Source organism: Synchiropus splendidus, chromosome 2 (genome assembly GCF_027744825.2).
Source record: "Synchiropus splendidus isolate RoL2022-P1 chromosome 2, RoL_Sspl_1.0, whole genome shotgun sequence".
Taxonomy (NCBI): Eukaryota; Metazoa; Chordata; class Actinopteri; order Syngnathiformes; family Callionymidae; genus Synchiropus; species Synchiropus splendidus.
Window position 1 is genome coordinate 13,855,613 of NC_071335.1, and position 15,412 is coordinate 13,871,024.

Consider the following 15,412-nt stretch of genomic DNA (forward strand, 5'->3'; position numbering starts at 1 on the left):
GAATCACACTTGACATAATGCTTAGATATTTAATTAAAGGTTAGATAATGAAAAAAAAAAACATTTTCATCTCACTTTACATACAGAATAACAACAAATCAACAGTCATACAAATTAGGTCACTGAACAGTTAAGAGCGTGTTATTACAAAGTACTGACCATTGAAGACGGAATTATCAAAATGCGTGGACAAACCGAAGGACATCTTCTTCCTCAGGCGCACATTCAACTACAGACACACATCCCACCCTTATTAGGACTTTAGAAATATAGATTACATTCTCGTCAGTTGTAGCTAAAATATGTTTTTATTTATCACAAATATTGTCATGGTTTAAGTGCAAAAGGAGATCAGCATGTCAAAAATGATCGATAAGTTGTCCCGTCTAGTAAAAAGAATTTATTTTAACAAGAGATTTGAGGGTTTTCAGTCATACCGAGCAGAGAAAAAGAGCAAAACTCATGACAGTAAAGCAGGAGAAATTTAGAGGCCACTGTGAATTAAAGTAGCACATGTGATTCTAACTTGTCGACCGAAGATAATGCAGTGTGGGCTGCTGATAAAGGAGCAACAGTTGCAAGCGTTTCTGCTGCTAAGCTAAAAACATCTTCAGTGAGTGTATGGAGGACAAATGCATCACCCACTTGCAGCATGATGGCACCATCACTGACAACCTGTCGACACCAAAAAAATTATGAAAACACACCAAGTAAAAGCAAGTCGGTGGTTTTGTGTTGTTGTGTTGTTATATACAAAAAAGGCGAAGTGGAGTTGTTCTTGTCACTTGCAATCACAAAACTCCCAGCTCAAACGGAACAGAGTTTCTGTTTCTGTTGGGTAAAACCACTCCTCACTTCCAACTTCTTACTAGTACAAAAACATTTGTACTAGTAGAAAAAATGATAAAACAAAAAAAAAACAACATAAGGATTAATAACAAATTTGGTTTTGCTAACCTGTCGCAAATTTCAGTCCAACCTAACATATATATAGGCAGAGAGGCTTTTCAACAGCATTCACAAACTTGAAAGGCAATTCTGTTTTTTTTTTAAAGTAAAATGAGAAGTCAGAAAGGAGCAAACAGCCCAGGGTGAGTGCAGTGTGTGGAGACTGACAAATTCATTTATGACCTTCAAACATGTCTACCACAATTACAACTGCACTTTCACAACCCTCCACCCCCATGTCTGAGCCACTTGCGCAACTGTCAGCTCGAGTGTCAGACAACTTTTCGTACAACTGCAGACGAACAAAAAATGTTTTGATGGGCTAAGTTCCATTAGATGATTGAAGTATTTCTGTGGAGACGTCACACCAGCTACTGGGCTGCTGTTGCAGTTCAAAACTAACACGGCCAATGTGTTTACAAACTGTTATTTTACCTTTTTAAATCGCACAAAATGAGTGTTACTGTTATCTTGTCAAGCCCTCGGAGGCGACTTTTTACTTTGCTCAATAGTCTTGATTCCAAAAACAGTGACCTCAGTAATACATTTGACAAACTAGTTCTCTCTGGTCCTAAAGTAGTGTCAGTAATAAGAAGTCCAGTTCTGTCGTGGGCAGGGATTTGGGAACGGCGGTGGATCAGCTCACAGTTTGGACCTCAGTGGCTTCAGATACTTGTGGAAAGACTCGTGGACCTGAGAGAATTCAGAGACATTCAGAGTTAATTTCTTCACCAATAATAATAATAATAATAATAATAATAATAAGGGTGTAACGGTAAATACTTTGGTTCAGTACATTTTCAGTACAGCAAGGGACACACATGGAACATTTTTTCTTCATGGAAATTTAGAATTTAACCTTCCAAATAAGAGGTAAAACAAATAAATAAGAACAAGGTTCAACCAAAAATTGATTTCAGCGACAGACTCCGGTAGTGCAGAGAAGATAATCCCTTATCATGTGTTTTTCACCGGTGACGCCACTCTTCTGTCTGAGTAAATGCCAACTCTGTGGGGAGGATGGATTTAAATCAGAGGTGGGCAAACCGGTCCTCAAAGGGCCAGGGTGGTGCAGGCTTTTGTGCCAACCCAACTATCACAAACAGACTTGTGAATCAGGTCTCTGAACATTGTAATCAGTTGTAGTCAGTCTGGCGTTGTTTGTGTCAGCTGGTACAGTGTGTGTGTTGCACCTCTGGTCTAAACCAACTAGAAAGATTCCTACAGTGCAAGAGTATGTAACATGGGGACCACTGTTGTGTTACGTTGCCACTTTTGGAAATGAACTGTTCAGCACAGTTCATATATAACCGGTTGCGTGGCTTCAAATGTCAACTGCAACCTCTTCAGAGCAAGCTTTGGTGCACACGCCAGATTGCTCGCTACAAGCATTAAAGTCATGACTCAGAGGACACATCATTAGAGATCTTCCAGCGCCAGTTGTGAATTTGCTGCGGCTGCAACGCCGCCGTCTGTTGTCTGCATCCGCTTTGCAGGCACTATGACCACACTTATGATGGCACTCTGCCTGTACTGGATTGAAGGGCCCATACTGAAAAAGGTTACGTAAATTTGAGGTCGTCAAAGTTACAGAAAAAAAGGCCTAATACAAAGGTTTTTCAATGTCAATTAAAAGTGGAATTCTTACACTTAAAAGGTATATAGTTCAAGTAAAGTGCAGTTTAATAGATAATAAAAGGTTAAAAGAGATCATTTTATTTACAGAAACAGTCTTTAAAAGCACAAAAGTAAGAGAATTCTGACAAGCTCAATTGTTTCTGTTTTCAATATTAATCTTTTTTTGACTGAGCCACTAAATCACTAAGAGATTTCCACCTGGGACCTCTATTGGTCGTTGTGCAGAAATAGTAATAATAAAATGGAACACAGATTTTTGGATTTTTTTTCATTAAATAACAGACAAAAACATAATAAATATATATTATTTTAGTTCTTTTTAACAAACAGGAGCTTAACCACTGAGAAGCTAACTCAATCGTTTTGAGCAGCCCGAGTGAAAAAGTCAGACGTAAGTCTCGTAGACGTCAAAAACCTTGAGGGGATATGTTAACTTAAATGTTAGATCATGTCAGAGGCAACTGGAAAAGTCTGAGCCAAAAAAACAGTCTGGTCAAGTGGTATCTTCCAAACAAGCTAGGACTTAGAGACCCTGTCTCTACTGACCTCTGTGGCGTTGAGGGGAGACTTGCGAGCCCATTCGAACATGTTCTCGTAGACATTCCCATCATATCTTCCAAGGACTGAGTTGAGTTTCCGATCATGGTAGTCGAAGGCGTCGGTCAGAGCGACAGCGTTAGGTCTCAGCTGAGACAGCAGCTCCTTTATGCGAACCGAAATCAGGTGCAGTTGTGGAACAGTGAGGAGGCCTGCCTAGAATTCAGAAGAGAATCAGTGGGGGTGTTGGTGAACAGCGCTCTTTTGAGTATGATAAAGGAACATGACTTCTCACCTGCAGGAAGTCACCAGAGTTGTTGGAGATGCCGTGCAGAGCATAGAGCAGAGCCAAGGTGGACAGCACTGAGTGTATGGCTGTCACTCCAACTTCAGTCAGCTTCTCTGCGAAGAGCTTCACCACAACATAGTGGCAATGAGCCTGCAAACAAGTTCCATGTGAACCTTTAAATAAAGGATTTCAGAGCCCTGAGCAACACTATTCTACTGGTGACCAACCCCAGCAGGAGCACACATGTATTTTGGTGGTTGACCACTTACATCTGAGGCTCTGACCAGGTCGATGGAGCTGTTGTTCCAGGCATCTTCTTGACTCTTCCTGCGCTGCAGTTCTTGTTGAATGCTCTTCGCTGCCATTTCTACTAAACTGAAATAACAGAACACATGAAAGGGAGAAACAATCAACACCAACACACCAGAACAGAATATAAGGTCTCTCTCAAAGTAAAACCACTGAACAGTAATGGTTTAATGTCCCCCATTTTTAAAAATGAAATATGAATGAGCTTCAAACCGCAGTAACAATCTAGGTTGTCTCTGAAGTGCTCTGCAGAAAAGACTGATTTTAACGTTAATGGCTCTGAGAGGACACTTAGCAGTCTGAGGCGACTATTATGAGCAACAATAACAAGACCAAAACAAATGAATCTAGCATTTGGTCCAAACTTTAATGGGTGGAAATGTTGAATTATATTCACAGAAGACAGAGAAAGGAGTTTTGTCTCGACTGGTTAAGATACAACTGGGTAGGAAATGCTTCAACTTAACCTGAATTTTCCAAAGTAATGGTTTAGAAAACTGTAACTCAATCCTGTTTAAGTAGCAGCAAGACTCCTAGCTTTCAAATTTAGGACCATGATGTAACTGAATGAATGGAGTCAAGTTTTTGTGGCAAGATTATTTTTTGTATTCACACTTTAACTTGCAATTTAAAAAATTAAATGCTTCCTGAAAGAAGAAAATGGAAGCTATCCAACGATTCAAGCAAAGAAAGGCATACTGTGCTTTGTTTGAAAATGAATAATTTCTTTATTTAACTTTAGTTAGACAGCTAGTTTGGGAGGCACTAAGTCGTAAAGAGAAAGACCATCAGGCTGCATAATCCTAATCACACTAGTGAAAAACACCTCAACTTAATAACTGCCATAAAACCAAGTAGACTAGTTTCAAGTTTAAATTCATCAGCTCACTTCAATTATTGTCATTTTAGTGCTCTTACCATGTGATAAAGTTGAAATATCCAGTCATGTTTTTGTCTTAACAATTTTAACAGTTTTTAATATTAACAGTCATATTGTGTAACTACTAAACTAAACTACTAAACATTTTCTTTGTCAATTCTACATCTATGAAATCAAAACATATCTACATAACCAGTGTATTGTTGCAGCAATGAAGGGGTTATTTAATATTTTTTGAATAGCGGACTCCTGGATGGATAGTTGTCTAGCTATTGTGAGTCATCTAAATGACTTTTAATCCATTGTATTTGTTGAGTCCATACTTGAAATTACAAACAAGTGCTGTCTCTTACATGGCGGCTCGCAGCTTGTACACCTCTACCAGACTGGACAGGTCGTTGATGTCCACCACGGTGGGTCGGGCAGCGACAGACTGCGGCTGGACTCTCCGGTGTTCAGCTTCATTCAGGTAGGACACGATTCCTCTGAGCTGCTGACCCGCTTTGACCTGACGGTAGCTCTTCACCAGGTACCTGAGTGGTAGAAGGCAGAAGGATTATTACGCCTAAGGTAGAACAGTCCCAGGAATAACACAGGTCTGTGATCACAACATATATGAATTATTTTTTAGGGAATGCCGTCAAACAATACTCCAGCATGTTGAGAAAAGCTAACTGTGACAATGTAGCCAACAAAACATAAAAAACATCTTTAAAAAATGATCTTGTTCCTGGGACTTGTCACAGACCTGCCAAGGGAAAAAATATTTCGACCAGCAACAAGACCAACAAACTTGAGTCTTAGTTTAATTATAATAAATACACAGGTAGAAACTACAATCTGAACATTCAATTGCGCTTTATCTGAACTCATATCTTCATCCCTCCTGCACCTCTTAGTTTATCAAAGGCCCCACAAGTCATTTGTTGACACCGACCTCAACTTCAGTCAGTAAATTCATCTAAAGTTAGTGGACAAATGTGGATGATGTGATGTGTGGTACCTTGCAGTCTGCAGCATCATGACTGTGTTTTCTCCCTCGTAAGTGCAAGTTGGAGTGAAATTGACATAGATGTCGGGGAAACCACTGCTTTGAGAATATCCGTGACCACCGCAGGACATCCGACAAACCTCGATCCCGGAGTTGGACGTCCAAGTGGTGAAGGCCTTCAGGCCCGCTGACAGAGCGTGCAGCTGGAAGATGAGCACAAGTTACCGTTGGAAAGAAGTCTTCAAAACATAGCAAAATCGTTTTCATCAATGTGGAAGTATGGACTGCATCAGAAGGTGTCAAACTTGCTCTCAGAAAATACCACCTTTTAACTGAGTAGATTTAAGCAGCAGAACCAATTTGTTTGAATCCAGCCCTCTGCTTCCTCTTCTCTCAAACCTACAAATCTCATGTTCACCACCTCCATAAATCTCCTCTTTGGCCTTCCTCTCCACCTTCTGCCTGGCAGTTCCAATCTCAACATCTTCCTACCAATGTACTGGCTCTCTCTCCTCTGTACATGTCCAAACCATCTCCATCTAGCCTCTCTGACTTTGTCTCCTAAACACCTGGCGTGCTGTCCCTCTGATATACAGGTCCTGATCCTATGCATTCTGGTCACTCCCAGAGAGGACCTCAGCATCTTCATCTCTGCCTCCTGTCTTTTCCTCAGTGCCACCATTTGTACACTTTCCCTTTCATCCTTGCCGACACCCTTTTGTCACACATCACACCTGACACTTTTCTCCAATGATTCCATCCTGCCTGCACCCGCTTCCTCACCTCTTTGTCACACTCTCCATTGCCCCGGACAGTTGAGCCTAAGTACTTAAAATCCCCTGCGTTTTTATCTCAACATCCTGTAACTTCACCTGTCCACTTGGCTCCCTCACATTCACACACATGTATTCCATCTTAATGCGGCTAACCTTCATTCCTCTCCTTTCTAAGGCAAATCTCCACCTCTCTAGCTTATCTTCAACTTGCTCCCTGCTCTCACCACAGATCACAATGTCATCATCGTCCACTGGGCTTCTTGTCTAACCTCATCTGTCAACCTGTCCATCACCATTGGCAAACAAGAAGGGGCTCAGAGCCGAGCCTTGGTGCAGTCCCACCTCCACCTTGAAATCCTGTTACACCTGCAGCACACCTCAGTGTGTGCTGCAGGAGAAAGCATACGACAGAGTCTTGGCACTCTGTCGTATGCTTTCTCCAGGTCCACAAAGACACAATGCAGCTCCTTCTGACTTCTCCCTGAAGATGCTCAAAGCAAACACTGCATCTGTGGTGCTCCTTTTTTCTAAACTCTGCCCTTAGTCTACATTCCACTACTCTTTCCCACAACTCATTCTTCCTCCTCTTCAATTCCATTCTCACTTCAGCCTTACAAATCTTTGCCACGTCCTGATCTACACTGGTGGACAAATGTGGATGATGTGACGTGTGGTACCTTGCAGTCTGCAGCATCATGCAAGTTGGATAGTTTGGCAAGTTTTTATGTCAGATGCCCTTCCTGACACAACCCTCTGCATTTATCCGTGCTTGTGACTGGCGTAAGAAGAAACTGTCTTGCCCACCCTCACGGCGGCATTAATTTGTTTCAATCCTGTATCTACTTTAACTGTAATTTACATTGTCAACTGTATTGTAGTGCATTATGGGAAGTGGGTCAGTTTTGCAAGAGTTCCTTAACTTACTAAATTTTACATTTAAATTTTGGGAAACATAGGCATGAGTATTTTTTAATTAAAATAAAATACATGAGTAGACTTCAAAACAAAAATATAGTTATAGAACTTTGCTCAATTTATGAGATACATCATTCTGATCTGAACATATCTTGATTTCTACCCATTTTTTTCACCTATATACTTGTGCAATCTCACATTTGGTACAAAGTCAGAGCTAAAATCAGTGAGTCTGAATCTGGAATCATTACCTCGGGCATCTCACTGAAGTCACCCTGCTGGATGTCTCCAATGATGCGGTTGTACATCTGCCTCATGTACTGGCCGACAAAGGTGAAGGCATAAGCTGTAGCCAGCAGCGGGAAGAGCTTGTGCTGCTGCGTCTGATAGTCCAGGATCTGGGGCTCTGGTTCACTGTAGATGAGGCACAAGCACATATTTAAAATCTCACAAAACATTGTCCCTTCGTGCAACAGAAGGTGTGTGTGATGACGGACCCAGGGCGGATCTCTGACTGATGCCGAACAGTACTGTAGCGGATGGCTATGGTGCAAGCCTTAGAGAGGGCCCGGGCTGACTCGCCAACGATCATGGAGCGGATAAAAACCATGGTTCCGTAGGTGAGTTTGTCACTGGGCGGTTTCACATAGCTGCCGTCAGGCTCCACCTTGTGGACATAAAAACACGTGATAAGATTAAAGTCGAATCCAGAACATAACTGCACAATGTTCATTTTAATAAACAAACCGCAAAGCTACTTAAATATTAGTTTCCTTAAGGGTTTGTTTGAAGAGGCACTACGTGAGTATTGATACATATTTAAACAAAGCATTAAGGACATGTTACCTTGGAATACTTCATCAGCATATTCTCCCTTGGAATCCGCACGTTATCCAGTTTTAAATAACCGTTGTCGACTTCGCTGAAACCAAACTTTGGTCCAATATCTCCAATAACAACACCTGCAAAACAGAATAAATAAAATCTTTGGGAAATGATAAACAAGCTCTTAAACAGATGCGCATTTGGTCACCTGGGAGAGGTTGGTGTGTGTCCAGGTCACGGAGGGGGACAATGAAAGCGTGGAGGCCATGGCAGTTGCCCAAAGTGTATAGCTGAGCAAGGACAATGGCGTGGTTGGATGTTTTACCAACTAATAATGAGAGAAAGTGGTACGAGACACTCCTTCACTATCAATAATAAAACTTTCTGTTCTTCATAACACTGAGACACTCACGTCCTCCGGGCCACCACTTGATGGAGCTGACAGTGGGACTGTTGAGGACGAACTGCTGTGTGGATGGATCGTAAGTGGCAGTCGTCTCTAGCCCCCGGAGGTGAGTACCTATACGACAGCACCAGCAGGAGATGAACTTTGGGTTGAACTGAATTAGCATGACAAAAATTGACATTCCATGTGATCAAACAAGAGGCCATCCGCATAAATGCCAAAACCAATTTGATTTTTTGTATGTGTTTGACAGATGTATAACATGTGCCAGTGATTTTTCAGCAGAAGTATCAGAATTTAGCATATAAAGCGAGTTTGCCTGCCACAAGCCATAAGCTGGGTCCCAAAGGAAACCAGGTCCTGCTGACTGAAGAATTAATGTCCTTCAAAAGAATAAACACATGAAACAGCAAACATTATACATGAAATATGAAAATACATGCAGATGTTGGAGAACTTGTCAACTTCATACTTATAGTTGTATTTCACTCTAAATTTCAATGACTAAAAAGGTGAGGGTTAAGTCTTTCGCTAGACCCAAACTCTTACGTGAAGCACTGAAATGAAGACCTAAACTTCCTCGCTACGGTGCTTTACCGTGGCCCATCTCAGTCTGAGCATAGGTTCCGATGATCTTTAAGTTCCAGGCTGGCATGAAGAAATGGTCCATTTGCTCTGGTGTGGCCTGGTTGAGCAGAGTGGGCAGGAACATCCCCAGATGGAGGTCCAGCGCCTCTGGCCTGTCTGTCTGCACACAGCTAGGCCACGCAAGAGAGGGGCAAATGGGAAGGGAAACCATGTGGTGATGCCAAAACGAGGAAAAAAATTTGGACAGAAAATTGATTCAAAGCAAAACCAGTATGGGAATGACAACAATGTTGGTAGGACAGAAAACAAATCATGGGAAGCCAGAGGTGACAAAAGAGAAATCGAAATAGCTTGTGAGCATTTCAAGCAACCAGAAATATGCAATGAATCACTTTGACATTAGAATAGTCATCAGTCAGGAGATTCCCTTTGAAGGACTGAGCAGCAAAAACCAAAGTTCAAAAATCTGCCTCGATATAACTCGCTTAATGACAAGCCTGAATGTTTTGTCAGTACACGTTTTGTTGTGAGGCTTATGTCCAGACTGGTTCTCAAAACAACTGTATTCCTTTGGAGCGCCAATATTGTAAAGACAATAGCGAACATAGGAGGGCAGCGGGTGATGTCACTGCAGGGCTACAGTATTGCTGAGACACACAACCAATGTGTAGAGAGTCAGCAGCAGTGTAAAAGTTCTCCTCATCACAGGAATCTGTCTCCTCAATAAAGATTGATTTTGAGTTTAATAAAGGCAGAGGCAAAATGGCCACCTCACTCCTTCCAAATATTTCCGTTGAAAGGGCGACAAGAACAACAAAAATGATGATACTGTGAAGGTTACATGAACCACATTTTTTGGCATCAGTTTCAATTACGTAATGAGTAGCCAAAACTGAGTCAATGAAAGTGAGAGTTTGTGTAGATGCCACATTGTTTTTTTTTAAACTGAAGTTGATGAACATTGTTCTTTAACACTTCAGTATATTGTTCAGTAGATGACACATCATCTTGCTAACACATGGAGAAGCATGAATGTTGTGAATACAAACATGAGAACGCACAGTTGTTTGGGAGGTCAAGCAGGCTGCGGCTGTCTGTTGTCGTGACACAACACATGACCGATTTATGCAGAGATTCTCAACACGTCTCATCACCATATCAGGTTCACCACATCAGAACCTCACTCACGAGTCATAAAAAGTCAGGTTAAAGCATGAATAAAGGTTGGATCACGTGTCCCAGTGAAGTCTCTCACAATAGATGCTTGGCCCACTTTCTGAGCAGCTCAGTTTATACGGGGGCATTCAGTTCGCACCAAGAATGCAGCCTCATGGAGAGCTGACCGACAACATTCTCTGCACAAGCACCTTCTGGTGCATGACAGACAGAAACTCCTCAAGCTACTTTTATACTGAGACACAGAGACCTAGAGACTGAGCTACTGTGACGGACGTGATTGTAGTACATTTCTAATTCATATTTTGCCAAGAGTTGATCAAAAAATAATCTTAATATGTGAGCAAGTTATTATTGAGACAGAAAGAGGTAATCAAAGAAGCATTGATTCAAGCTTCCTATTATGGGATATCAAGCCGCCGAGGATATAATCTGTCAAGAGAAGCCGAATTCTGTCTTAAAACTTTATTTGCTCACTTTGGAAGAGCCTGAGAGTCAATAAGTCATATCCCTCAAGCCTTCATTACAAGCCTCCACATAGAGAGCTGAGATCAGAACTGACCGTGACCCAGTTCAGTTTGGGCATAGGTGCCCAAAATCTGGACAGACTCGGCCAATGGAATCCATTTCTTGGCCTGCTCAGGGGCACATTGACGGTAGAGGGTGGGGAGGAACATTGAGTAGTGGAGACCTGCAGGCTCCGGATTGTTGCCTAGAACCATTCTGGTTGAAAGAGGGAAGGATGACGGTGTTAAACTGCTGATATTAGTATGTTGTGAAGACAAACAACTGTAGCTTTGTAAGTGCCTTAAATCATCAACATGGATATTATATGAATCATCAGCACAGAGAGACCCTGGTTCGCACCAAACCCAGAGTTGTTTTACGAAGGATTCCCAGCAAAGACTTGGGCATTTGCTAATTTTGTGTGTCATCTGGGTTGCACTTTGTTGCAAACTTTCACCCCAGTATGATATGATGTTAATACACTGTCAAACACATTATATTTAGAAAAGCCACTCTGACCACATTTGAACAGAGCTCTTCAGAAGACTATTCTTTCCACTCCAGTATCAGATGGAAGTCTGTCAAGGGCTGAGACCAGAACTGACCGTGACCCATTTCAGTTTGGGCGTAGGTGCCCCAAATCTGGAGGGACTGAGCCATGGGAATCCATCTCTCGGCCTGCTCAGAGTCACACAGATGCAGCAGGGTCGGGATGAACATAACAAAGTGGAGACCCACAGGCTCCACATGGTGGCTTTGAACCAGGCTGGTTGGGAGAAGGAGAGATGATCAACAAGCGACAACAAGTTCAGCGACTGATGTTAGTATGTTGCCAAAGAGGCACTGCAAGCTTCTATGCGTCGCTCTACATCTTTACAGCTGGTTACCATGGTTAATATCTCATACACTGATTATCGAAGGGGTGATATAAAATGCAATAAAGAAAAGTAAAATTAGAGAAACATTAAAAACAGATAATATGAAGGCCATGATGTTTCTTTGTAGGGTCAAGTTAAGAGATGATACTTGATAATAAACTCCTCTTATCAACTTTGGATGTTACGTCAACGGACATAAAATGGTTGCAGATCACCACTACCTACTGTGAGAATCTAAATGGTCGACTGTTAACTTTGACAAGTCAGGACAAAGCTGTGTAATCTACTGTTTGCCTCAAAGTCCAATCAAAATTTGTCATTATTCTATTTATCAACAGCCCCACAGATGAAGGGACAGTTAGCTGTTGTAATCACTGGTCCTGAAGTTAAAATCAAGCCCAAAGTTTACAAAGTAGCTTGAAAGGTTAATATTTGAATAGATCACATATTACATCACACTGCATAGCCTGTTGCACAGTTTAATCTTGACTTGAACTTTGCTCCGACTGAAGCTGCTGGACTGGAAAGATTCCCCTTTACCCTCCAAATTCAAGCTTGGATTATAAGGTTATTTCACTGAGGACACACATCTATACACATGTATCATCATCTAAATCCATTTGTTTGATGTTGTTCATCATCTAAATCACAGCAACTTTGTTTGTTACACACACTCACATTGAGGCATGTATTTCTACAAGTGTTTGTTCTAGAAAGGCTCAAACTTTTATTTGATTAGATCGTGTATCTGACTGATGTCTTGAATGTATTTGTGTCACTACTGAAGAGGCACAGACAGGTGCGGAGTCACTGCCATGAATGACAACAGGTGAATCAAAATGGGATGACTGACAATTCTGTAGTCCAAAGAAAATGACAGTTGGACGCAGCTTTAGCAAAGAAAACAGACTTTTAATGTTGTCAAATAAAGTTATGCTGGTGCAGTTTGCCACAGGAAAATAGCCATGAGCATCACAGGATTCGCACGACTGCATTAAGAAACTCCAAAATCACTGTGCCAAAAAGGTCCATGCCAGCTTTGTCCCATCAAAAAAGTGGTTAGTTATAGCTCAAAAGAAAGACTGCAAATGCAGCAAAAAAGGGAAACGTCCACTTACTGGCAAGGTATGTGGACAAAAGCTGCAGGCCCATTGAAAAACAGTGTCGACTGCAGCACTAAATCAAGTTGCTCAGAGCAAAGATTTTAAAGACTGTCCCCAGCAAAAGTCATCTTATAAGACCTCTAAAAAGTCTTAGAAAAATATGGTAGCCACCTAACAACAGGTTGACCTCATCTACAGATTTTTCCGCCTGGAACATTTACCGTACCTCTTATAGTAGTAGATCTCATCAGGATCAGCTATGCCATACTCTCTCATCTTCAGGATCATCTGAGCGCTCCTCCGAACAGCCTGGTCATAGCGTTCACTGCGGGAGAGGAAGTTTGGATCTTCTCCTTTGAAGTCTGGATCGCTGAGTACTAAGGATTCTGGATTGGAATATGTATTTCAGTTAGAAATATTGTCAGCAAAAAAGACTAGACTAAATAATGCAGCTCTTCGTGGCTCAGAAAAGGATTGTTGAATGGCTGAATTTAGATTTATAAGTGTAAATTCTCTCTATTTTCATACCTTTTATTGTGTGTTGTTCTATATCACTTTAGCTGAGAACTGAAACGGACACTCTATTTTAAATCGATCCATGAAGATATTTCGGATATTTAAAAATAACACACATAACTATATACGTAAACATAAATTATAATTCTTAACTGCAATGAAATAAACAACAGAATGACATGCGCTGCGCTGTTTACGGTCATTACAGGTCAAAGTCTAGTCTTGTCACATGAAGATATTCATGTTAAAGGTCTTTGCATCTGTGGCTCCGAAAGAAATGGCAAATGTTTTTGCTGTTTGCATTGAAGTGAACATTGACAGATATCTTTGGTGGTATTAAAAATAATAATGAAGGTATTAACAGAGCAAACAAGTGCATGTGGTTACGATGGTTGGAGGGACTACTTGCGACGGCGGACGCTTAAAGTTAGCTTCGTTTACAGCAACTATGTTCGTATTTTTAGAACCATACTGCGACTAAATGTGGTGATTCTTATCAAATAGATCAGCAGCATGACAGGCTCGACATGTGTGTCACAATTCAGGCTGGTATAACTCACCTATTTCCCGTCTTCTCTTGGTCTTCTCCGGGCCGCCGTCCAGTATGTGGGTAAGTTTCTCCACATCAAAGGTGGCGGCTTTGCGCTCTTTCACGATGTCGGGATTCATTTTTTCAGGAGAGTTCAACAATGCATGCACGTAGAAAGACGGTGATGGTGTCCTTAGGAGATGTATTTCCACCTCAGCTCAGCCGCTACCACAAACACGGCCTCCCCGTGACGTAGCGGAGGCGACGCGGAAGACGGCATCGCGTCACGTGACACAAACCGGTAGCGACGTTCCTTCGGTTACCTGATATTATATTAACCAAGTCAGCTATTGAAAAGCGTTGGTCCTAATGCTTCCAGCAGCTGCGGTATTTCACTTTCCATGGGAGGTGAAGTCGGGGAGAGTGACCGAAGGAACATCTTTGCGAACTTTTGGCAGGTGAGGGTTGTCCATCTTCTACTTCCTGTCACCACAAATGTCAACCAATGAACACGAGGAATGAAAATGATTCCTTTGATGCTTTGTCTTGAACTGATCGTCGTGTTGTTTTAGCAGTTTGTGGTGGTGTGATTCCAAACGTCAGACACATCCATCTCCTAGTTGCTGTGAGGACTGTGATGTTGCTGCTGACTGTCTCATCTCTGCAGGTTAACCAGCTATGAGTCAGGGGAATCCAGGGCGACGCTGTCGTCTCACAACGCTTCGGAGGAGCACACGGTCACCGTCCAAACTCAGTTTGTGGAGCCTTTCAATCCCATTATGGGCGCGCACTACCTGGTGCTGGGTGAGGTGGAAGAAGTTGAGGGTGAGAGGTCATTCTGAGGGATTTTAAATCTGAGAGTCCACCGTTCTCAGACCAACTACCTGACTTGGTCTTTCTCTCACAGGAGTTGGAGTTGTGGTCCAAGCCCGCGTGCTCAACTGTGTTGATGGTGTAAACGTCGCTCTTCTTCAAAAAGCCATCACTGAACAGAGAGCTTTCTTTGAGGAGAGGGAAGAAAGAAAAGAAAAATCTGTTAAGAAATGCAAACTTGATGATGGTTAAACAGATATTTCAGTGACTTTTGATACCTAAGCGATCAATGATCAATGAGTGACTGCGGCATTCTGAGAGTACCTTCAATAAAGATTATAAAGTGTTAATTTTCCCCTGTATTTTATGAAGAAATGATTTGTTAAATGTGTGCCTTCAACTTCATCATCTTGTAAAGCCAAGTTTATCAGAACTGGGTTTGGTTCAAGTACTCCATCATCTCTCACCCTCAGGATCCAGATGGAGTCTGCTAATATGAGGCAGTTATGAATGTCGACATCTAGACAGAGAAAATACGATGCTGTTCAGTTGGAGTGTCTGGAAGTTTACGTTTCCAGCTGCTAACAGGAAGGGTAAGCAGGTTAGTTTCATGTTCATGTGTGTGTGGAAAAAGCTCTGTACGTACCAATATTTTTGCTTTGAGATTTACACTGCTTTTGTTTATCATCATATTCACATCCATGTCGCACTAAAGCCAATCTAAGTCAGCATCCTCATTGAACGCAATGAGCTCAATCGGACAGCAGGTGGCAGTACTGTAAAGAAGT

At 41.8% G+C, this 15,412-nt stretch overlaps 2 protein-coding genes across 4 annotated transcripts; one reads left to right on the top strand and one right to left on the bottom strand.

Annotated features, from left to right (window-relative positions):
- Positions 1-15: 15 nt before the first annotated feature.
- On the bottom strand, positions 16-14,267 carry LOC128754090 (peroxisomal acyl-coenzyme A oxidase 1-like). 3 transcript variants are annotated; one of them, XM_053856427.1, is made up of 14 exons: positions 13,843-14,267; positions 12,993-13,152; positions 10,841-11,001; positions 8,521-8,628; positions 8,317-8,436; positions 8,130-8,245; positions 7,781-7,950; positions 7,535-7,697; positions 5,605-5,795; positions 4,955-5,134; positions 3,682-3,787; positions 3,419-3,562; positions 3,133-3,339; positions 16-1,641 (listed from the first exon to the last, which is right to left on the bottom strand). In XM_053856427.1, the coding sequence occupies exons 1-14, from the start codon at positions 13,949-13,951 to the stop codon at positions 1,591-1,593; spliced, it is 1,986 nt and encodes a 661-aa protein (XP_053712402.1). In that variant the 5' UTR covers positions 13,952-14,267; the 3' UTR covers positions 16-1,590. The 3 variants fall into 3 exon arrangements, with proteins under 3 accessions (XP_053712402.1, XP_053712401.1, XP_053712399.1); XM_053856426.1 differs by lacking the exon at positions 10,841-11,001 and adding an exon at positions 11,391-11,551 and having other exon boundaries at positions 13,843-14,266; XM_053856424.1 differs by lacking the exon at positions 10,841-11,001 and adding an exon at positions 9,112-9,272 and having other exon boundaries at positions 13,843-14,261.
- LOC128754091 (CST complex subunit TEN1-like) lies at positions 14,074-14,984 on the top strand. Its single transcript, XM_053856428.1, has 3 exons — positions 14,074-14,269; positions 14,479-14,636; positions 14,719-14,984. The coding sequence occupies exons 1-3, from the start codon at positions 14,181-14,183 to the stop codon at positions 14,874-14,876; spliced, it is 405 nt and encodes a 134-aa protein (XP_053712403.1). The 5' UTR covers positions 14,074-14,180; the 3' UTR covers positions 14,877-14,984.
- The last annotated feature ends 428 nt before the right edge of the window (positions 14,985-15,412 follow it).

Excerpts from the sequence above, each read along its gene's own strand:
- LOC128754090 (XM_053856427.1), bottom strand. The coding sequence starts at position 13,951 with ATGAATCCCGACATCGTGAAAGAGCGCAAAGCCGCCACCTTTGATGTG. Across the intron at positions 11,002-12,992 it reads GAGATCTACTACTATAAGAG|AATGGTTCTAGGCAACAATC; the intron begins GTACGGTAAATG and ends TCTTTCAACCAG. Across the intron at positions 8,246-8,316 it reads CACACACCAACCTCTCCCAG|GTGTTGTTATTGGAGATATT; the intron begins GTGACCAAATGC and ends TCTGTTTTGCAG.
- LOC128754091 (XM_053856428.1), top strand. The coding sequence starts at position 14,181 with ATGCTTCCAGCAGCTGCGGTATTTCACTTTCCATGGGAGGTGAAGTCG. Across the intron at positions 14,270-14,478 it reads TCTTTGCGAACTTTTGGCAG|GTTAACCAGCTATGAGTCAG; the intron begins GTGAGGGTTGTC and ends TCATCTCTGCAG. Across the intron at positions 14,637-14,718 it reads TGAGGTGGAAGAAGTTGAGG|GAGTTGGAGTTGTGGTCCAA; the intron begins GTGAGAGGTCAT and ends TTTCTCTCACAG.